The 22299-nt window shown below is 35.8% G+C and overlaps 5 protein-coding genes across 5 annotated transcripts in view; 2 read left to right on the top strand and 3 right to left on the bottom strand.

Annotated features, from left to right (window-relative positions):
* Nucleotides 1-4348: 4348 nt before the first annotated feature.
* Nucleotides 4349-4811, top strand: LOC111808547 (polcalcin Ole e 3-like). The gene has a single exon (XM_023694607.1). It carries the CDS (start codon nt 4439-4441, stop codon nt 4691-4693), a length of 255 nt encoding a protein of 84 aa, XP_023550375.1. The 5' UTR covers nt 4349-4438; the 3' UTR covers nt 4694-4811.
* Nucleotides 4812-4826: 15 nt separating this feature from the next.
* LOC111808543 (probable serine/threonine-protein kinase PBL7) lies at nt 4827-8189 on the bottom strand. The gene is made up of 6 exons (XM_023694604.1): nt 7347-8189; nt 6993-7250; nt 6739-6911; nt 5824-5903; nt 5567-5711; nt 4827-5349 (listed from the first exon to the last, which is right to left on the bottom strand). The coding sequence occupies exons 1-6, from the start codon at nt 7894-7896 to the stop codon at nt 4996-4998; spliced, it is 1560 nt and encodes a 519-aa protein (XP_023550372.1). The 5' UTR covers nt 7897-8189; the 3' UTR covers nt 4827-4995.
* Nucleotides 8190-11658: 3469 nt separating this feature from the next.
* Nucleotides 11659-13693, bottom strand: LOC111808546 (transcription factor bHLH83-like). The gene is made up of 5 exons (XM_023694606.1): nt 13384-13693; nt 13227-13304; nt 13090-13155; nt 12950-13012; nt 11659-12311 (listed from the first exon to the last, which is right to left on the bottom strand). The coding sequence occupies exons 1-5, from the start codon at nt 13663-13665 to the stop codon at nt 12201-12203; spliced, it is 600 nt and encodes a 199-aa protein (XP_023550374.1). The 5' UTR covers nt 13666-13693; the 3' UTR covers nt 11659-12200.
* A 2544-nt stretch (nt 13694-16237) lies between these two features.
* On the bottom strand, nt 16238-19160 carry LOC111808544 (U-box domain-containing protein 2-like). The gene is made up of 2 exons (XM_023694605.1): nt 18783-19160; nt 16238-17379 (listed from the first exon to the last, which is right to left on the bottom strand). The coding sequence occupies exons 1-2, from the start codon at nt 19064-19066 to the stop codon at nt 16521-16523; spliced, it is 1143 nt and encodes a 380-aa protein (XP_023550373.1). The 5' UTR covers nt 19067-19160; the 3' UTR covers nt 16238-16520.
* Nucleotides 19161-21836: 2676 nt separating this feature from the next.
* LOC111808829 overlaps nt 21837-22299 on the top strand; it is a 4356-nt gene continuing 3893 nt past the window's right edge. Inside the window, exon 1 of the mRNA XM_023695029.1 lies at nt 21837-21915. The gene's annotated coding sequence lies outside the window, so the exon portion shown is untranslated. The remainder of the gene's footprint in view (nt 21916-22299) is intronic.

A 22299-nucleotide genomic window follows, 5' to 3' on the forward strand; every position in this document is an offset into this window, starting at 1 on the left:
CTTAAAATAAATAGGTGTGTTTGGACGGTTAAAAAAAAAAAAAAAAAAAAAAAAAAAAAAAAATTGGTAAGAATTTAAAATTTAAAAGAAAAAATAAAAAATAAAAAATCATAACAATCTTAAAGCTAAAGTAATAAGTAGATGTGTCAAAAATTAGGCATCCTTTCAAATCATATTATTACCAATCCAAACATTTTGCTATCTCTAACTTAATCTCTTTTAATAAAGCATTTCGAGTTTATCTCTTATGTAATTATGAAGGTTGGTAATGAAATTATTCGAATGAGTTAATCACGTGACCTACGTCTACATAATTCTCCAACTCATTATATCACGAATTAAACGCGACAAAATCAAATATTACTAATTGAAACATATAATATTTGAGAAAACGTTGCATTACATGCAAGTCTCATAAGAACGAGTCGAGTTCGCCGTCAAACCATTCCTACAAACCTTCACAAGAAGATATAATATGTATACCTGTACATTGAAACAACCCAAGCCCACCTCTAGCAAATATTGTTCGTTTTGGTTTGTTACGTATCGTCGTCGTCCTCACAGTTTTAAAACGCATCTGCCAGGGAGAGGTTTCCACATTCTTATAAATGCTTTGTTCCATCTCCTACCAATGTGGGACCCAACATTCTTGCTGGCAGCTCGATACCATTTGTAACAGTCCAAGCCCACAACTAACAGATATTGTCCGTTTTAGCCGGTTACCCATCATCGTCAGCCTCATAGTTTTAAAAAGCATATGCAAGAGAGAGGTTTCCACACTCTTATAAAAAAAAAATGTTTTGTTCCCCTCTCCAATCGTTGTGGGATCTCGCATACATATTCTAAAATACTAAGTTTAACAACGTTTTCAACCATTACATAAACGAACAATGAAACCAAGCACGGTAGGAGACTTAGGTTTTCTATTCCAAAACATTTGATCGAATTTAGAACAAAGAACTACAAAAATAATAATAATAATAATAACTCTTCGAAGAACAATAAGTGTCTGCTTTAGGGGGCCATCGATATCACATATGCAATACGAACAGCTTTATTTGTTACAAAAAGTATTTAGATGCATGCATCGTACTATAAAAGATGTTAAAGACGAGGTTTCGTATGGTCGAAAATGAAAGTATCATAAAAGAAAAAGGTGAGAGAATATTAGAGTTTTGGGTACAAAATAATTAATGTCCTCTCGCAGCTGAGATGGTAGGAATGAATTAATTAATGAACAAGTTTTTTTCGTACACACTATTAGTCAAGATAATTCGGATGCTTACTCATTTTTGGAGCTATGATTGAAAAAGTGTACTCATTTATACTTGTATTGATATCAAATCGATATAACTCGACATCATATATGATAGCTAAATTATTCACTTATTTTTTCCGCTCCTTCACCATTAAGTATTGTTTGACATGATAGAACACTTCCTCGATCTTTTTCGTTGTTACACTAATTGTGAAAGGTGTTTAGCTTTTTCTTCCTACTTAAGGTGTTTGTTGAGATTTTGAAAGGTGAATGTAACGTTTAATTTTATTTTTTTTCATGTGAAAAGTGAGATCCCACGTCGGTTGGAGAAGGGAACGAGACATTCTTTATCAAGGTGTGGAAACATCTCATTAACAGACACGCTTTAAAACTGTAAGGCTAAGGGTGATACGTAACAGACCAAAATTGATAATATCTAGAGCGGTGGGTTTTGGCTGTCATTAATGGTATCAAAGCTAGACACTCGGCGGTGTACCACAAAGAATGTTGGGTCCCCAGGCATTTCTTATGGAAACCTTTTCCTAGCAGACGCATTTTAAAAACTGTGAGGCTATCGGCGATACATAATAAGTCAAAACAGACAATATCATAGTAGGTTAGGAGCTAAGATCATAACACCCTACGATTATGAGAATGATTGAGTAGGAAAAAAAAAGTGAGATCCCACATCAATTTGAGAAGGGAACGAAACATTCCTTATAAGGGTGTGGAAACCTCTCATTAACCGACACACTTTAAAACTGTAAGGCCGAGGGTGATACGTAATGGATCAAAATGAACAATATCTATAGTTTCAAAGCTAGACACTAGGCGGTGTGCCAGCAAAAACGTTGGGTCCCCAAGCATTTCTTATAAGAGTGTGAAAGTCTCTTTCTAGTAGACATATTTTAAAAACCGTGAGGCTAACGACGATACATAACAAGTCAAAACGGACAATATCATAGTATTAGGAGCTAAGATTATAACACCCTAAGATTATGAGAATGATTGAGTAGGAAAAAAAAAGTGAGATCCCACATTGGTTGGAGAGGAGAACGAAACATTCCTTATAAGGGTGTGGAAACCTCTCATTAACAGACACGCTTTAAAACTGTAAGGTTGAGAGTGATACGTAACAGACCAAAATGGATAATATTTATAGCGGTGGGTTTTGGCTGTCATTAATGGTATCAAAGCTAGACATAGGGCGATATGCCAGTAAGAACGTTGGGTCCCCAAACATTTCTTATAAGAGCGTGGAAACCTCTTCTTAGTAGACGCATTTTAAAAACCGTGAGGCTAACGACAATACATAACAAATTAAAACAGACAACATCATAGTAGGTTAGGAGCTAAGATTATAACATCCTAAGATTATGAGAATGATTGAGTAGAACCTCTCATTAACAGACATGTTTTAAAACTGTAAGGGTGAGGGTAACACGTAACAGACCAAAATAGACAATATCTATAGCGGTGGGTTTGGCTATCATTAATGGTATCAAAGCTAGACACCGGGCGGTGTGCCAGCAAGAACGTTGGGTCTCCAAGCATTTCTTATAAGAGTATAAAAACCCTAACGACGATACGTAACAAGTCAAAGCGGACAATATCATAGTAAGCTATGAGCTTATTACGAGAATGATTAAGTAGTGGTTAGTGATGATGCACTTTAAGTAACTTAATGGGTTTCTTGAGAAGTGATGCTATTGATTTTGACAAGGCTCCACTTGAGAGAGAGGCGACCAGCAACCCATTGATTTGCATCTTACTTCCCACTTTCCACTTTTAAAAGCATATATTGTAAAGTGGAAGGTGGAATCATAGTAGGCTAAGAATATATATGCCAAAATTGGAACTTGCAAGCTATGTGATGCCACATTGAGGATGCCTAAATAGCCTACCAACTTGCATCTTTGCAATCAACTATACACATTTCTTTTGTTTGAAGTAATGAATTTCCCCTCCTTTTTCTAATAAACCATGTTATTGGAGGGGGACACAATTTTCATAAAGCAAGAGATTAGTACGGAGTGTATACGATTGGGTTGAGCATGGGCGTGGGGGCGGCGATAGCAAAGGCGAGGAGCGTATGGCAACGTGGGTGAGGGTGAGGGCGTATGCGAGGAGTATCTGCTGATTTTGAATGTTGCAAGGGGCATCTGCTAAGTGCTATGAGAAGCGTCTGATGGTTTTGGGTTGACTGGGACTTTTGTCAAGTGAACCCAAAACTTGAATCGAACTAGTTTGGTTCTAGAAAATTAACCCAACCCAACCTATGGTTTAGGTTGGGTTGATTCGATTTTTTGAGTTTTCGAATTCGATGTACATTCCCATAAAAAAAAAAAAAAGAGTTACGATATAATGTATACATATTTTATATATTAAATGGAGCCTTATTTAGCTAAGGATGAAAACTAGGGGTGTACATGGTTGGATTGGGTTGGGTTGAGGATTTTTTTTACCAAACCAAAAAGTTCAAGTTGGTTAGATTGGTAACCCAACTCAACCCAAAAATTTTCACAACCCAACCTAACCCAATCCTCTATTCTCGGGTTAGGTTCGGGTTGTTAAAAAAAATTGTTTTTTAAAAAAGTTTTATTTTTTCACAATTTATAATTTTTCGGATACATAGATAAAAGATAATTAAAAGTTCATCAACAAACACAAATCAATCTATAATTTATTAAAAAATAAATAAATTTAATCAAGAACGAGAAAAAAATGTAACATATTAGTATAGTTCAAGATTCCAGAATCGAAGTGATAGTCAGGTGGCCCAAAAATGAAGCCCAAGCTAATATGGAAACGCAGGCCCAACTCAAAGTAGGAGTCAGGTGGCCCAAAACTGAAGCCCAAGTTAATATGGAAACTCAGGCCCAACGAAAAGTAGAAGTAAGGTGGCCCAAACTTGAAGCCCAAACATTCCGTGTTTATTAGCCCAAGCCCAAGCTAATATATATATGTATATAATAAGAGAAATAAAATTGCAATAGCAAAGAATGTTTCTTACACGAGAAACCATAATTTTGGTAAAATCAGTTTCTAAGCCGACATTTGAGGATAACCTTAATCTCCACAAACTTCGCTCTTTATATAACTCATGATTCCCTTCTCTGTCTCTCAATCTCTCAGTCACCAAAATCCTGGAACACTAACCCTTTTCATATTATTATCACAATGGCTGATGATGCTAAAGACAAAGTTGACCGAGACCGAATTTTCAAGCGCTTCGACGCCAATGGCGACGGTAGGATCTCTGCGTCGGAGCTCGGTGAATCCTTGAAGACGCTTGGCTCCGTTACCCCTGACGAAGTGCAGCGGATGATGGCCGAGATCGACACCGATGGCGATGGGTACATTTCATACGAAGAGTTCACAGATTTCGCCTGTGCCAACCGTGGTTTAATCAGAGATGTTGCAAAGATATTCTAAAGTGTTTGTATACCGTTTATTGTTCTTGTTGTTGTTTTCTTTGTTCTGTTTTTTTGTTTTACATTTTAAATGTAGCTTGTCGTGATTGATTTGATGTCTGCATGAAAAAACAAATCAAATGGGCTCCATTTTCTTAAACATTTTTCATTATGGAAAACGTTGATTTGGTTGTTAAGCTGCAACTTCCATGATTGTGTCTCAACCAACCACTTCCAAACAGAACATCTGTACAAAAATGATCATATTTACAAAATCATCAATGATTTGATTCAACTAAAATGAGGAAAAATAATCTCGACTTTTCAACGGCAGAAAAGGTAATCGTCTTCTTCGAATTCGGGGAGTCCCGACATGGCCAACGCTAAATGACTCGTCATTTCGCTGTTCGTGTTTTGAAACTGTGAATAACAATCAGTGACACATCCATGGCTCAAGAAACCAGACCTCTTTGATCTGTTGGGCAGAGGCTGTTCTTCACCTTTCAATATTGCAATGATCTCTAAGATCCCAGGCCTGCGCGATTCTTCACCGGTAATGCAAGCAGCGGCAGCTTCGATCATTTGGACTATTTGATTCGAATTCTTCGTCGTACACGTCACTTGCGGATCAAGCAGCTCGGTAATCGCCCCTTTCCCTTTCTGCAAGAGTGGCTTTGCCTGTAGGAACATATCAAACTTGTTATACTTGACAGACTACTTTCTTCTGTCATATACTCGAGACTGCACCGACGAATGCAACACGTGGGGCTTACGGCCATACGTAATGGGCCAAAGTGGACAATATCGGCTAGCGGTGGGTTTGGAATGTTTCATTCTAAAGCTCTGCAGAATCATTCATACAACAAAAGTAAACAAAAGTGATATAATGACCTACCCATAAAACCAAGTTCTCCTCTCCATGAGTTCTTTCTTCGATCGGTTTCCTGCCCGTTATGAGTTCCAATAACACGACCCCTAGAGCGTAGACATCTGTTTTATCTGATACCTTCCCGTGCTGGAAATATTCCGGAGCTAGGTAACTACAAATAAGTTCATAAATCGTAAATCGGAATGGAACAGAACACGAGAAGGGCGAGATTGAATCTCATCATCCTTCCCCTACACTAAAATGGCTTAAGAATGAGTTCATACCCAAATGTTCCTTTGACAGTTTTGCAAAGGAAAGGCACAGATGGAGCAGCAGTCCATGTCGCTAACCCAAAATCACATAACTGCAAGCAACCATTACCAGGAAACAGTTGATGAATAAGAATAATGAAAGGCTAACCTCAAATTATCTAGACCGATGGCTTGGTTGGTTTCTCGGGCTTCCACTCAAGGTTTTCACACCCTCATAAGAAATGTTTTGTTCTCTTCTCCAACCACAATCCACCCCTTGGGGACCTGACACTGGCACAGGGGAATCCTGTTCTCCCCTCTCCAACCAATGTGGGATCTCACAATCCACCCCCTTTCGAGACCCAAGCGTCATCGCTGACACATCGCACAGTGTTTGGCTCTAATACCATTTGTAACCGTCCATGCTCACCACTAGTAGTTATTGTCCTCTTTGGGCTTCCCCGTTTTAAAACGCGTCTACTAGGGATAGGTTTCCACGCTCTTATAAAGAATGCTGGGCTTCCCCGTTTTAAAACGCGTCTACTAGGGATAGGTTTCCAGGTTTCCACACTCTTGTAAAGAATGCTTCGTTCTCCTCCCTTTGTGGGATCTCACAATCCACCCCTTTGGGGACCCAGCCCTCGGCATACCACCATACCCCTCCCTTTGTGGGATCTCACAATCCACCCCTTTGGGACCCAGCCCTCGGCATACCACCATACCACCCTGGTGTCTGGCTCTGATACCATTTGTAACAACCCAAGTTCACCGCTTCTTTGGGCTTTTCCTTCTGGGCTTCCCCTCAAGGTTTGAAAACGCGTCTACAAGGGATAGGTTTTCACGCGTCTACAAGGGATAGGTTTTCACGCGTCTACAAGGGATAGGTTTTCACGCGTCTACAACCAAACAACCAAAGGAATATCCACAAAAACGAACATATTCTTTTACCTTTGGCACTTTCTTGGACGAAAGAAGAATATTTGAAGGCTTAATATCTCTATGAACAACACATCTTTCAGTCCCATTGTGAAGATACGCCACAGCCTCAGCAATTCCAAGAGCAATCTTAAACCTCACTGACCAGGAAAGAGACAAGCAACCCTTTATTCCCTTCTTCTTCTCTGCAATTGTTACAACGTTAGAATCTCAAAAAACCAACCAAAGTTCAACTAAATCAAGAACCGAAGAACAAGGAATCATACCATGCAAATGTCTTTCCAAACTTCCACCAGAAACATACTTATAAACCAAAAACAAGCCCTCTTCTGGATCAATACAAAACCCCACAAGAGGAACAATATTTGGGTTATGAAGAGAGCTAGCAATCATCAATTCTCTGCAGAACGCCTTCGCAGACTCTTTATCTTCCTTGTCTAAGCGTTTGATAGCCACAGCTGTTCTTAAAAACCCAACTCTCCCCCTGAATACACAGCTTAAAGCCCCTCTTCCCAGAACTCTGCCTACCAAATTTGGGAAGAAATTGAAAAAGGGTTCAAGATTACATATCAAAAATTGGTTTAAAAAACAAGAAAAAGGGTGTTTGACTTTGAGAGTACCTTTTGAGAAATTACGAGTAGCAGCAAGAATTTCGCGATATCTGAATCGAATCAAAGTATGAGCCACAGGGGAAATGCTTTTTTCCAATGATTCAATCCTCCGCCATTTCAATTCTTTGGTGAGAGCATCAGCCATCATTCCATTTTCCAAATTCACCATCAAAACAGTGGCCGCAGTGGTTGAAGAGCCGATATTCATGGTTTCAAGCTCAACTTGAGAGCAAAAACTAAACCGAAAAGACGAGTGAACCGATTGTGGATCAGTATTTGAGGAGTCCCCACCACAAGGACCAGACTCCGCAAGCAACCAAGCCTTATTGTGCTCGAGATTCTTGATTTTCCCATCGACATTGGTGTGGTGATCATCATCTTGAATGCTCTGATTCTTGCGGCGAAGACGAGCAGGAGGAGTAATACACGCTAACCCAAGTTCCCAAATCATTTTTCTCAAAAGGGTCTTAATCTTGAGCTCGTTATAGTGGGAATGTTGATGCTCTAACTCAAGGTGGGACACCCTTGGGTTAGAACAAGTACCAATGGAGAAACCCATTTGGAAGCAGATCTCGAGGGAAAGAACAGAGATCTCGAAACCCTCAAAGAAACAAAAGAGAAAAAGCAGAGATACCCACAAAGAAAAGGGCAAAAAGAGGGAAGAATTGGGTTTGCTTCAATGGTGGGGGGAGAATATGCAGTAAGAAGAATAATGGAATTTAAGTACAGAAATGGAAGAACAGAGTGGTGGGAGGTGGGGGGTGGGGATGAAAAGCCATGGCTAAGGTCCCCATGGAAATTGCTTTGGCAGACATGGGTGGAATGGGTAGCTCGCTTGCTCTACCTTTCAAAATGGAATTTTATCTTTAAATAATAAACAAAAAGAGAGAGCTTCGGGTGTTGGCCCCCATGGACCTCTGCGTGTGCGTGCGTGCGAGGCAGAGAGTGATTGAAACGGACATGATTTCAGTAATCAAAGTTTAATTAATTTAAACACGATTAAAATGACCAATTAAAACACAAAGCTTGTCGGAACCCCAAACAAATAAGGGTTAATTTCGTCATTTTACTTAGTTAATCATGTTTCATCCCATTAAACGTTAGTTTTTCAATTTCAGCATAACACAAGTGAATAAATTTATAAGGAATATATTGTTAGATAAACACGACTCTACACAATGATATCATATTGTCCACTGTGAGCATAAACTCTCATTTTTTGGACTTCCACAGTGACATAATATTGTCCACTATGAGCATGAGTTCTCATCGCTTTGCTTTGGACTTCCCCAAAATGTCTCATATCAATAGAGAGAGTATTCTTTGTTTATAAACTCATGATCATTCTCTAAATTAGGGAATGTGAAACTTTCATCTATATTTTCTACCATAAAATTAGTTGGGGAAGAAGTAAAGAGTAAAAATGATTTACTTTTTACTTTTTTACCCATTGTGAACCAAAGAGAGAGAGATTCCAAAATTACTGCAAAAAGGGGAGTTTTTACCTTTTACAGAACACTTTTGATTTTTATGAACAAAATAATAGTGAATATTCGAATGAGAAATAAATTTTAATTATATTCTTTTTTTAAAAAAATAAATATTAACTAAAACTATATATGTAGTTTGGTGACCACCCCATATTTTCCAACCGCCAACAACCTTGTCTTTTTTGGTGTCTAGCTTTTTAATATAATTAACTTTTTTTTTTTATTATTAATTATGGTTAATAACCTTCTAATAAATTTTTAATTTTTTTTTATCTCAGAGTCCAAAAAAAAATCGTATCATCTAATCCAAACTATAAAAGTTAAGTTGACATTTTTTTGGTTCGGTAAACATGACCATCCTAATATTATCTTATTTTTAAGATTATTACGAAAATTAATGATATTTAATGTTTGTAATTGATGTTAGTAATGCACTGTTACTTGTAAATAATTGATATATTTGAGTTTTGTGAGATTTTAGTTATTAATGTAATATGTACGGTGGATAAGTATAATTTTTTTAAATAATTTAGAAAATAACTCGACAAACCAATCAACTCAATCCAAAAGAGAGGGTTGGGTTTAGTTTGGTTGGATTGTAAACTCTATTCGAGTTGCTTGAGTCACAAACCCAATCAACCTAATATTTCGGGTTGGCCAAAAAGATTTCTCCAACCCAATTCATATACACCACTTTTTATTTACGTATAGTTTAAATATCTATTTATGTCTTCAAAGTTTGAAATTTTTTTACGAGTTTCCATAAATGTGATGCATTGAATTCATTTAATTTGAATACAAAAAAATTCAATGATTTTGCATAAAACGTTACGATCAATGAGGCGAATATAAGAAATTAAAATTTAGCGTCGAATATAAAATTTGAATTAATGAATAATACGAGATTCTCATATTAATATTTTGTGACGGGTAACATCATGGTCTCCTTCTTGCCTCCTTCATGCTTTAGACTCCCTACCCTATTAATTTAGGCATCGTTGTTACTAGAAAGTAATATTCGTATATCAAATTAGATGTAACACTATTTGAACAGATTTTTTACGAACAAAATAATAAAAATATATTTCCCTCCACATGAACGGACGCTCGGGTTAGAAAGCTATTTTATATTATATTGCAAACGATGCTAAAAAAAAGATTGTGATTCTAGATAAGAGAATTTTTCCGGGTTTGTGTATGGTTGAACTAAAAAATTAATTATTAAGACGTGAGTGATGATGTTAATGGGACGGAAATGTGTGTATATGGTGGGGGCTGATGGCGGCAAATAATGGTCACCTAATGTGATAATGATGCATATTAAATGTTTAAAATTGATATCTCAAAGTTTGATTTTGATATTAATTAAACATTTTTAAAGCATATCGTGTGGAGCATATGGTCCAAAACGCGAACTCGTATTGACGGGAATCTCATTCCCATTTCTCCCCTTTGGGTTTTTGTCGGTGGGACACAAATATGGCAATGACCCCCGAACACTCTCGTCCTGAAGTTCTTAACAACTTCGACGTTTATCTATCCAATGTTTAGATATGATTTTATGCGAATTTGTGAGATTTTGCATTGGTTGGAGACGTGAACGAAACATTTATCAAGCCCTGATAAATGTGTGTTAAAATGGTGAGACTAATGGCGATATGTAACGGGTCAAAGCAAACAATATCTACTACGGTGGACTTGAGCTATAACAAACGGTATCAGAGCTAGTCACCAAACGCTGGACCCTCAAGGAGGTGGATTGTGAAATCTCACATCGGTTGAAAGAACGAAACATTCTTATAAAGATGTGGAAATTTCTCCCTAGTAAATGTATTTTAAAATCGTGAGATTGACGAAAATATGTAATGAATCAAAGCGGACAATATTTACTCATGGTGGGCTTGGGCTATTACAAATAGTATCAGGGTCAGTCATCAGGCAGTGAGCTAGCGAGGATGCTGGGTCCCAAGGGAAGGATTGTGAGATCTCACATTGGTTGGAGAGGAGAACGAAACATTTTTTTTATAAAAGGGTAGAAATCTCACTCTAGTAAACGTATTTTAAAATCGTTAGGCTGATGACGATTAGTAATAAGTCAAAGTAGACAATATCGGTTAGCGGTGGGCTTGGACTATCACAATTGATATCAGTTTATCTCAACGTTCTTTGCTGGTTGTTCTCGAACAATTTTTGTATATCAAACGAACCCGTCTATAAGGTAGTTTTAATATTTAAAATGTTATTTTCTCCCGGTAACTTACATAAAAAATATATATATATATATATATTAAAGTCGAAAGAAATTAACATAATTAGATTATGTATATTATATAGTTTGTGGACCATTGTGAACCAAAATAATGAAATGTTTACTTGGGAGTTTATGGGCAGCTCATTATTTTTATATTATGGTTATTAAAGAATGGTTAAAGATAAGATTTTAATGTCACTTTTATTAAAGACATGATTTAAGCCTAGGCCCATTTACATAATTTCATATACTTTAAGCTTTATACTAATCTTTTTTTTTTTTTTTTTTTTTTTTTCCNCAATCTAATATAATCTGCAATCAACTTTAACTCTTTTTTCGTATTAAAATTAAGTTTTTTTTTTTTTTTTTTTCGTGTTAGTTCAAAATTATTAAGTTAAATTTAAGTATCTCTTTGGTTCCGTGTGTTGTCTCTTTTCATTTTGTTGGTGTTCATTGATATGATTTTGGAGAACTAGTTTCTTACCTACGGATTTGAAATGACCCAAGATGTATTTGTTTCTAATCTTGCAACAAAATCCATGAATTACGAAAAAATGCGAGACTTGTGAGATTCCATCAGTTGGAGTTCAAAGAGAACACATCTATTAGCCGTGGTGGGCTTGGGCTGTTACAATGGTATTAGAGGGTGGTGTGTCAGCCACGATGTTGGGCCATTAAGGGGGTGGATTGTGAGATCCCTCGTCTGTTGGAAAGGGAGTGTGGAAACTTCTAAGAAGTTTGGAAGAGAAAGCCCAAAAGAAAACAATATCAACTAGCAATGAACTTGGACGGTTACATTAATTCAAATTCTACCTAACAAAAAGATTGAATCTAAGGTAGGATGATTGGAAGCAAATAAAAGAGTAACAAAAAAGGGGTTTGGATTGGAGCAAGTTTGTAGATTGAAAATGGGCTGATTCCTTTGTGTGTGTATTGGTGAAGGACCCAAATGGGCTGCAGCCTGCATGAGGCGTTGATGTTCTTCAAAAGATTAAAGCACATTGGCCCTGATAAGGCATTGGGCGTGCATTCTGATATGCATACATTTCAGTTGCTAGCTCATTTGAGTAATGTCGGTCTACGCGGAGGCCAAAAACACCATCACTTTTGACTACTTGAGCTTCAGCTTCTTTCTCTTTGTGATGAAAGAATGGCATCAATGGCTTCCCTAACTTGTGAAATATCTGGAGCTTTCCCTCCTTGAACGGGCCAAAATTCGTCGGCCGCTAGGATCTGAAATTCAAAATTTTAACTAGAACGATAAAGAGGGCATAGAGACGTGTTTGAGAATTGTTGGGAGGGAGTTCCACATTAACTAATTAAGAGAATGATCACGAGTCTATATAAGTAAGAAATGCATCTCTAACATGGTATCTAAAGTCATGTCGTTAACTTAGGTATGCTAATTGAATCCTCAAATGTCGAACAAAGAAATTACTAGTCTCGAAGGTGTAGTTGTACTTTGTTTGATATCTCCAGAGAAGAAGTTGAGCCCTTTGTTCGATTATAGGGAGGCTGTTCGAGGGCCCCATAGGCCTCAGGTTCGAGGGGAGGATTGTTGGGAGGGAGTCCCACATTGACTAATTCAAAGAATGATCATGGGTTTGCAAGTGAGGAATACATCTCCATTAGTACGAGGTGGAAGCCTAAAAAGAAACCATGAGAGCTTATACTCAAAATAGACCATATCATACCATTGTGGAGGTTTGTAGTTTCTAATAGATTTGAGCGGGTTGGAGGTAGAGAATATAATCTCTATCTTTAGCCTCGTTTAACTAATGGGGAGAAATCTCTCTCTACTTCAATAGGTCCCTACAAGTCCGGATTCTCTAATTTAAACATACATTTCTATTCGTAACTTATATTCGTACCTTGACACGTTGAAGAAACTTGACATAACTAATGGCTTTCTCCAACATGGTTACCAAATCAACCTGCAAAATGAAGTTAAAAATGGCCCAAAATTCCATAAAAGTTCAAAGCTTTTCTTAATTTAGATAGCAATAAGCACCTTGGAGCCATTAGGAACCAATTCTTGGAGTATCTTCAGCCTCTCACTAATCCTCTCTCGTCGATTCTAAGTAACAAAACAAACAATAAAACAGACATTTTCTTAGCCAACGTTGTTCAAACAAAACAAGACCAAACCTTGGCTGCAATGCTCTGTGGATCCTTGGCTGTTGATGATTTACATTGCTTCTTACAAACACCCTCACTGCTATTTCCCTGTCAATCAATCGATCAATCTAATACGAGTTTAGGGACGAAACTTATAATTTAGCAATGAAGACGAACGATTTAATACCGTCGTATGGGCTCGCTTGTGATTTCCAGTTATGTCCTGAGCTGCTTCAGGGTCTTGAATGGCATAAGAAAGGCACCCATAAAGAGGGCTATGATCTCCGTGATGTCTTGGAGGGCTGGGATCCTCCATGGCACGCAATTGATCCCAATTGTGAGTGTCTAATTGACAAACCCCTTGTGGCTCAAAGCTCAGCAAAGGCTCGTTGTTGCCAATCCCACACTTGAAGTTGATGAGAGAGTCAGATATTTGCTGCTCTTGTTCAGCTGAATTTGCGAGTGCCATTGACACTGACACACAATGAAAGAGTGCTTTAAATGTACTCAAATCATACACAACCCTCCTACTTTCTAGACCCTATTTGTAGGGGGTTGTAATTAATCCAACCCACCTAGCTTCAAACAATTCTATATTGAATGACTTCCTAATAATTTTTCTAACAAGCACGCGAGTGTAACAGCCGAACCCCACTGCTAATAGATATTGTCTTATTTGAATTTTCCTTTTGATGCTTTGAGTGACCTCCTAAAAATTTTCCTAGAAAGCATGCGAATGTAACAGCCCAAGTTCACTACTAGGAGATATTGTTTCTATGAGTTTTTTGTTTCGAGCTTCCCCTCAAAGTTTTTAAAATGCGTCTACCAATGAGGAGTTTCCACACTCTTATAAACAATGTTTCGTTCTCCTCCCCAACCAATGTAGAATCTCACCGTAAGTAAGGACAAAACATGCGTATATAGGGAAAGTATTCTTTGTCGAATTTTATAAAAAAATTTTAAAAAAAATGTGTAAAAGTAATAAATAACATTAAATAATGTTGATGATTGAATTCTTTGTCGAATTTTATCACTACAACACTCAGTTCTCTCACATTCTTTACAGATATTTTGTTTAATAATTTAATTATTTTCTCTATTATTATTATTATTTTATTATTTTGGCGTTTATTTAAATATGGACGACTTTGGTACAAACTTAGCTGTATCACATTGTTTTTATAAATAAATTATTTGTTTAAAAACATAAATATAATCACATGGAACGTCTCATGGCTAATAATGTATTAAAGCGTACATAGTATTATGGTGTACACAATACTGTAACATAACATTGTAGTATACGCGTCCGTACTAATCATAGAGGGAAAGTATTTCGATGCACGTGAACATACAAGATGCATGAAGTTTCTATAGTTTAAAATCATGGTATGCATTTATGATGTAAGTTATACCTTCGTTCATTTATATCATCGCATAGTATAATTTAATATGATAATATAATGTTTGAACTCGTATTGATTTAAATATAATTTATGTAAATTACTTATTGGTAGGATTTTAGGCATTTATTAAACTTTTTCTGTTACCCAAAATACCCTTGAATGTATAATAAATGAAATAATCCACATTTAATATAATATTTATTTTTCTTTAAATTAAACCCGTTTTTCATGCAAGGAAAATTCAGGTCCTAATTTTTGGGTATGAAATAACAAATAATAATAATAAATAAATAAATAAATAAAAGCGTCCGCTTCAATCGCTGTCCACACTGGGCAGATGGATGTATATCCTGTTTAGGGTTTATATGATTTTTTTAAAGTATTCTCGAAGTAGAGATAGGGTTGAGCTTGTGGCTCGTAAAATTAGAGCACGTGGCTACAAATTATAATGTTAGAGGTCCGAATCCATCTTTGTCCACAACCCGTTAAAAAAAGAATTTTTTCTTCTGGAAATAGGAAAATTATGATCGGGATAGTGGACCCGGTGTAGGTCATGGTTAATTTGTATTTTTTTATTCATGATAGCGGACCAATGCTAATGACACAGCTACGAGTTAAATTTCATGGGTTTTTTCCTTTTCATGTTTGTTTTATTATGTATTAAAGTTAAAATAATAATATTCATCGTTATCGGACCATTTTTCAATTTACTAGTCACTTACTTTTGATAAAGGTATGAAGTAATTGTATTTCTACGGGATGAATCATCGTGATATACTAAGAAAACAATTGTAATTGATTCTTCTGAGCGATTAATGGGATTAAACTTCAAATCCATTGGATATCACTTGTTACAATCGCACTCTTGCAACACTGAGACATCTATTATGCGGTATTTGTTTTAACCTAGCAAACAAATCAGCTGTAAGGAATTCAAACGTCGCAGACAACGTCGGTGTATGTTCGAGCCTCGAGTCACGTTTGCAAGAAATGTTTTAAAAAACCCGATGAGAAAATGAAAATAAATATGAAGACACTATCTTTTTGGTAATTGGTATACATGGAAATCAATGACAATCTTCTTTGATCCATCATTTTGGCTTTATGTTACTAGGGTTAAAAAATGTGATGTAGCTTTTAACTTCGGGACACGTGTGTGTGTAAATATATAGTTATGACAAGTTAGGATCATGATTCATTTTCTCTTAGATATGGACAGAAAAGGGATCCTAGGCAACACTCTTGCACCAAATTCACTTGTAACCCAAGCAAAGAACTTATTCCCAATCTCCTTATCCTTCTTTCTTCCTTTCCTTTCTTTTGCTTTGTGATCATCTACTACTTTGGCTTTATGCTTCTATGTGCATGCACGTGGAGCTACTACCCTACTAACTCGAGTATATCATTATAAGTTCATCGCTAGTAGATATTGTTCTCTTTAAGTTCTAGGCTTCCAAACGCATCTAGTAGGAGAGGTTTTCACACCCTTATAAAGAAGGTTTCGTTCCCCCTCTCCAATCCATGTATGATCTCACAATCCACCTCCTTAGGGGCCAGCATCCTCGTTGGCACACCGCCCAGCATCTAGCTTCGATATCATTTATAACATATTGTTTGGAGGGGGGAACGATGAAGTCCAAGAAATGAACACTTTGAAACTCCACTATTTCTATACTGTGATACAACAGTGCCTTTACAAACATGCAAAGAGGAAAAAAGAACACTATGATTTCAACCCCATACAGATCCCATTCCCAGTTTTATTTGGCATTTTACCAGTCTCCCGACACTCCCACGACCTGCCTGGACTGGCTTGCTTTCTCCTATATCTTATTTTCATTTCCTGTTCTCTAATAGTAACAACTAAACAAGTTTATATCTTACAAACTCCATGGACAAAGCATGAGAACAAATTTTGTTACTTTGAAGAAACTTCAGAGGTGCATGAATTATTCATAGGAATATCAGTGGGCGTGCATACCAGAGCCCTTCGTTGTAAATGCCTTAAGCTCTGCTCCATGCTTACTTGCACCATCTCTGCCAGCATCTTCTTTGCTTTACTAGATTGATCGTCCTTTCCATCGATCTGATAAATAATATTACAAACAATGTTCTCGATCGTGTCGGGTTGAAGCTCAGATCTTGGATATGGAGAGTCCCTTAATAGCCTTAAGAGGGTTTTAGCCTTTGACTGAGATTTAGGTGTACCTTGGACAGTGAGTTCAAGAAGACCAGGGATTACCCCTTCTCCTAAGATAGGTTCTCTATATTTACACCGGTCGCTCTCGCACATTGTCAATAGTGCACCGACAGCGTGATCACGACTTTGAAGAGAGCCATTCTCGAGAACTTCCACAACAGCAAGAACTCCACCTTCTTCAGATGTCAACGCTATTCTTCCATCATCAAAACCAACTAAGGATTCAATCAGTGAGCAGCATTTTTCAGCAGTTTTTGAAGATTTTTTACAAGTTTTCAGCAGACTGACTATTGAAGGGACTGGGTTTGAATCTAGAATGATGCTAAGATTAGATGGGAGTGTTGAAAGATTGGAAAGGGCCATTAGAGCATCTGCCTTTGCTTGTGGGCTTCCACATCTAAGAATCTCCACAAGGAGAGGAATGGCACCAGCAGCACTTATTAACGGCTTATTGACAGTAGAAGCTGAAAGAGTGAGTAAAGAAGCAGTGGCATTCTCCTGTAGGATCAAACTCTCTGATTGCAGAAAACCAACAATTGGTCCCAAGGCACCAGCTTCTACAATCTTGATCTTGTTCCTGTAGGCACTCCAAAAATTAACATATTAAGGAAGCAGCTTCTCAGTTTGACATGGAATCAATTACCAGAAACACAACAGGCAATAATATTCTTCCTTCACCTAAGATATCTAAACAAAAGAAACTCCATTGCAAGTGCACACATCTTATTCAGCCAACAGTATCATTCGTACTGGAATTTTCTAGGAAACATTTCACAACTGTGATGAGAACTTAAGGCCCCCAATATATCCGATGTGCTAGAAGGAACAAGACAGGGCACATGACAATTCGATTATCATATACAAGGAAGAACAAGGAAAAAACAGGGGTGAGCTCACATCTGCAAGATAAGATCAGCTGTTTGGGTGTGCAAGCAAGCACATGAGTGGGAGGAGGTGTCAACATAGGAAATGATAGAAGACCATTGGGTTTACTTAGCAAGAGTAGTCTAATGGGGGAAGGGAGGATCCTCGGTAAATCCATATGTTCAATACTTTTCTACAATATAGTCGACTCAACTCAAGCATAGTTTAACCGATTATGTCTATAAAGCATAGTTTAACCGATTAAGTCTATAAAGTATTTGACTGCTACCTCAAATGTTGGGTCGAACTAAAAAAAAAAAACAAAAAACTTTCAAATTCTGATTCATCAAACCATTCATAAACAGAACATCAGCATTATCCCACATCAGAAAATAGCAAGGCAATTAAAACAGCATATTTTTCCATGAGACCTTAAATCATCATCAAGAACAACATATGGGCTTTTATATTTAAGAAAAACAGACAAAATATACACAATTTTCATATCTTTTTCAGCCAAATTTGCGCAATCAAAGACACCAACCACCGCATGCCATGCCAACCGCATTAAAAAAAAGGGAAAGGGGGGAAGCCTCCAACAACTAAAGCCACAAATAACAACAATATAATTAGCAATAAAATAAACGAAGCTCAACAGGACAAATACAAATATACTGAGACTAGCAAATTCTTTATCAATTTAAAAACATAGCCAATATAGAAATCGTTCAGTTAAGGGAATCCAAGAAAAAAATATCTCAATCTAATTGACCAACCAACACATGTAAATTTGGTTTCAGATTTTCTTCCTCCTCCTCCTCTTCCTCTACCGTTTACATTTTCTTTCACGTATTCTCACCAGCCAAACACGCAAGCGAAAATATAATTAACCACAAAAGAACGGGAAGGGAATAAAGAAGAAGAAGAAGAAAAAGAAACCTCCTCATCGATATCGCTAATTAGATGAAAATTTCAGAAAGCGTAACAAATTCTATTAATCGATTAATATAAACGCAAGAACACAAGCTAATAAAAAAAAATATATATATATCAAGAAAGCGTGAAAAGAAATCAGGTCATATAGAAGGCAAAGAAAGAGATGTAAGAGGAATTTACTTTTCATCTTTAACAGCAAGGTTGAGAAGGGCAAGAAGAGCGGCCTCGAGGTGAGAGTCAGGGTAGTGGAGTGGGTGGAGCATGGAGACGAGGTGGGGGATTGATTCCGAGAGCTGGCGGCGGCATCGTTGGGAGGTTTTAGTGAGTCGGCGAATTTCGCAGGCTCCTTGAAGCTTGGAATCGAGAGCATCGGATTGAACAAGGAGGAGAGCCTTGAGGACGGCAGCCTCGGTCGACACGGCGGTCCGGTGGTGGCTCCCGGAGGGAGAGCTGTAATAATCCATTAGGAAGAAGGATTGAAAATTGCGTGAAGCAGTTGAGCGATGAGAGATTTAAAAGGCAAAGAAGAGGAGAGCGTGGCTTTAAGCAACAGTTAGAGAGAGAGAAAAAAAAAAAAACGTTTATTTTAATTAATTAATTAATTAATTAATAGGGTATATAGGTTATGTTTTTGACGGTTGAATTTTCTAGGTCAGGGCAAAATGGTCAAATTCCAAGACGGGCAGAGGGCAGGGGTTTTGGGCAGGGGTTATGGGCAGGGGCAGTTTTAAAAGTGTAATGAAAGTCGTTATCGGATTGGAAGTTGAAATGAAACGACTTGAGCTTGAGGTTTGGTTTAGGTTTGGTGATATTAAATTAAATATTAATGGTTAAATAATAATTTATTTATTTATTCATATTGTAATATTTTAAGGATCGAATAAATATAAAATTAAAAATTTATACAAAAGAATCCCGAACACATACTCTAACCTTATTTTATTTATCCATTTATTTGTATAGACGGCTATATTATATTGTAGCGTATAAAATCACATCAATTCTAACCCGTGAAGTCAAACAAGCAAAAAAGGTAGTAGCCCGTTTAAACGAGTTATAACTCGACACCTCACCTATGTGTGACGTTGACTAAAAAGGTGACACTTTAGGAAACTTTTAAAATAAATGATAAAAAATTTATTCCGACTATTTAACATACAAAAATATTAGAAGACGGTTGCATTCCCCGGCTTTCTCCACTCGACTATTCAAAATTCTTTCTATCTACACTCCCACTTGAATAGAGATTCGTTAAGAACAAGTCGCTACCGACACTTTTCACTTATACTCCACACGTACATATTATAACTTGTCAAATCAAGTAAATAAAATAAGTATATTTTATTTTATGTTGACCGAATATATCTGTGTTTTTTTTACGAAGATAAATGATTTATAATCTTAATTCAGTTTTGGAATATTAAGAATGGGCCCTGGATTTATTGAGTGTGTAAATCTAGTTGGAAGTGTAACGGTTGTTAATGATCTACAAATTTATAGACATTAGGTCATGTTCAAGTATAGGGTACGAGGTGAGTGGGTAATTCCTAAGAATCTAAAATTATATTTAGTTCTGTCACTATTTAAATTATAATTATGTATATTTATTACATATCATACTTATAGTACTCTGGAAGACGTTTGTTAAAAATAAATTATTTAAATATTAAGACTCGAACTAAAAAATGTAAAAAAAAAATACATTTAAAAAATAGATCGAAAGCAAAAATAAATAAAATAAAATTAAAAAAAAATTATGTATATATATATATTTATTATTAATATATATATATATATTTTAAGTCCGGGGAGACCAACCTTTTAATTCAATTAACCTATATTGACCAAACCAACTCTAAGCTATTATTGCAATTAAAGCATATAACAAGCTCCAATTCTTTATTGGCTATATATATATATATATATATATATTTATTTTTTTTTTTTTTCTCTTGATCGTTTGTGCTTTACTTCTTTGTTTTAAGGAATTGATTCCGCCATTTGTAGATTAGACAAACCCGGAGCCAAAAAGTTTGTAAACCTTTTGAGGTGAAACAGTTGTGTGGAANACGAAGATAAATGATTTATAATCTTAATTCAGTTTTGGAATATTAAGAATGGGCCCTGGATTTATTGAGTGTGTAAATCTAGTTGGAAGTGTAACGGTTGTTAATGATCTACAAATTTATAGACATTAGGTCATGTTCAAGTATAGGGTACGAGGTGAGTGGGTAATTCCTAAGAATCTAAAATTATATTTAGTTCTGTCACTATTTAAATTATAATTATGTATATTTATTACATATCATACTTATAGTACTCTGGAAGACGTTTGTTAAAAATAAATTATTTAAATATTAAGACTCGAACTAAAAAATGTAAAAAAAAAATACATTTAAAAAATAGATCGAAAGCAAAAATAAATAAAATAAAATTAAAAAAAAATTATGTATATATATATATTTATTATTAATATATATATATATATTTTAAGTCCGGGGAGACCAACCTTTTAATTCAATTAACCTATATTGACCAAACCAACTCTAAGCTATTATTGCAATTAAAGCATATAACAAGCTCCAATTCTTTATTGGCTATATATATATATATATATATATATTTATTATTATTATTTTTTTTTTAATTTGCATCCAATAAAGTAATAGCATTCAAGAGTGCTTTTAATTTAGTACCTAATTTAGTTTTCAATTTCAACTATTTTTTATTTCAATCATTGCGGGTTAAAAAATTGGACGATTTAATAATAATCGATATCTTATCTACTAAATTACGTCAGATTCCGTCTATTTTACCATAATTTTTATTAATTATTATTAATTAATTGATTAAAACTTTCTCAATATTTTTTTATAAAAATTAATTATTAATTATAGGTTAATACAAAAAGGATAAGTAAGAATATTTCTTTATAAAACTCAACGTTTATTATTATTATTTTTTTTTACAAAAAGAATAAATTTTAAGCTTAATCTAGCTAGTGAATTAAAATAATAAAGAAATCCCCACAATAATATTCCAAAATAAAGATAAAGAATATGCTTTATAGAAAAATAATAATAAACAATAGATAATTCTGAGAAAAAAAAATTATTATTAAAATGGGTGATTGATAGAAGCCCAAGAGTGTTGGTGGCCCATGAAAATTTGGGCCTATTTGAGGCCCAAGGAAGGACGCCGGTCGGTTATAAAGCAAAATTACTCCAATTCTGAACTCATTGTTACCCTCTGAAACCAGATGAAGCACGGAGCGATTCGATTTTCATTCGATTGTTCCTGATCCTTCAGCTAGGTTAGATTCGGCTTGTCTTCCTCTGTTCCTCGTATTATCTGTGTTGAAAAACTTCTTGAATTTCCTTGAGATCGGTGTTCGTCTCGTTTGATTTAAGGGTTATATGATCGTCGATGTAGAGTGTAGGTTGCTGTACTTAGTTGAGTCCGCCTATTTCCCGTCTGCATTAATTAGTTGTTTAATTCAAGATAAATTCGTCTGCCTGGAAATTTCTTTTAACATATTTTCATTGTGTTTCTGAATTGCTAACATCGTGTTGTCCTTGCTGCGTTCTTCTTCTTCTTCTTCTTTTTTTTTTTTTTTTTTTTTTTTTTTTTTTTTTTTTTTTTTTTTTTTTTTTTTTTTTTTTTTTTTTTTTTTTTTTTTTTTTTTTTTTTTTTTTTT

Source organism: Cucurbita pepo, chromosome LG13 (genome assembly GCF_002806865.2).
Source record: "Cucurbita pepo subsp. pepo cultivar mu-cu-16 chromosome LG13, ASM280686v2, whole genome shotgun sequence".
In the NCBI taxonomy this organism is placed as follows: Eukaryota; Viridiplantae; Streptophyta; class Magnoliopsida; order Cucurbitales; family Cucurbitaceae; genus Cucurbita; species Cucurbita pepo.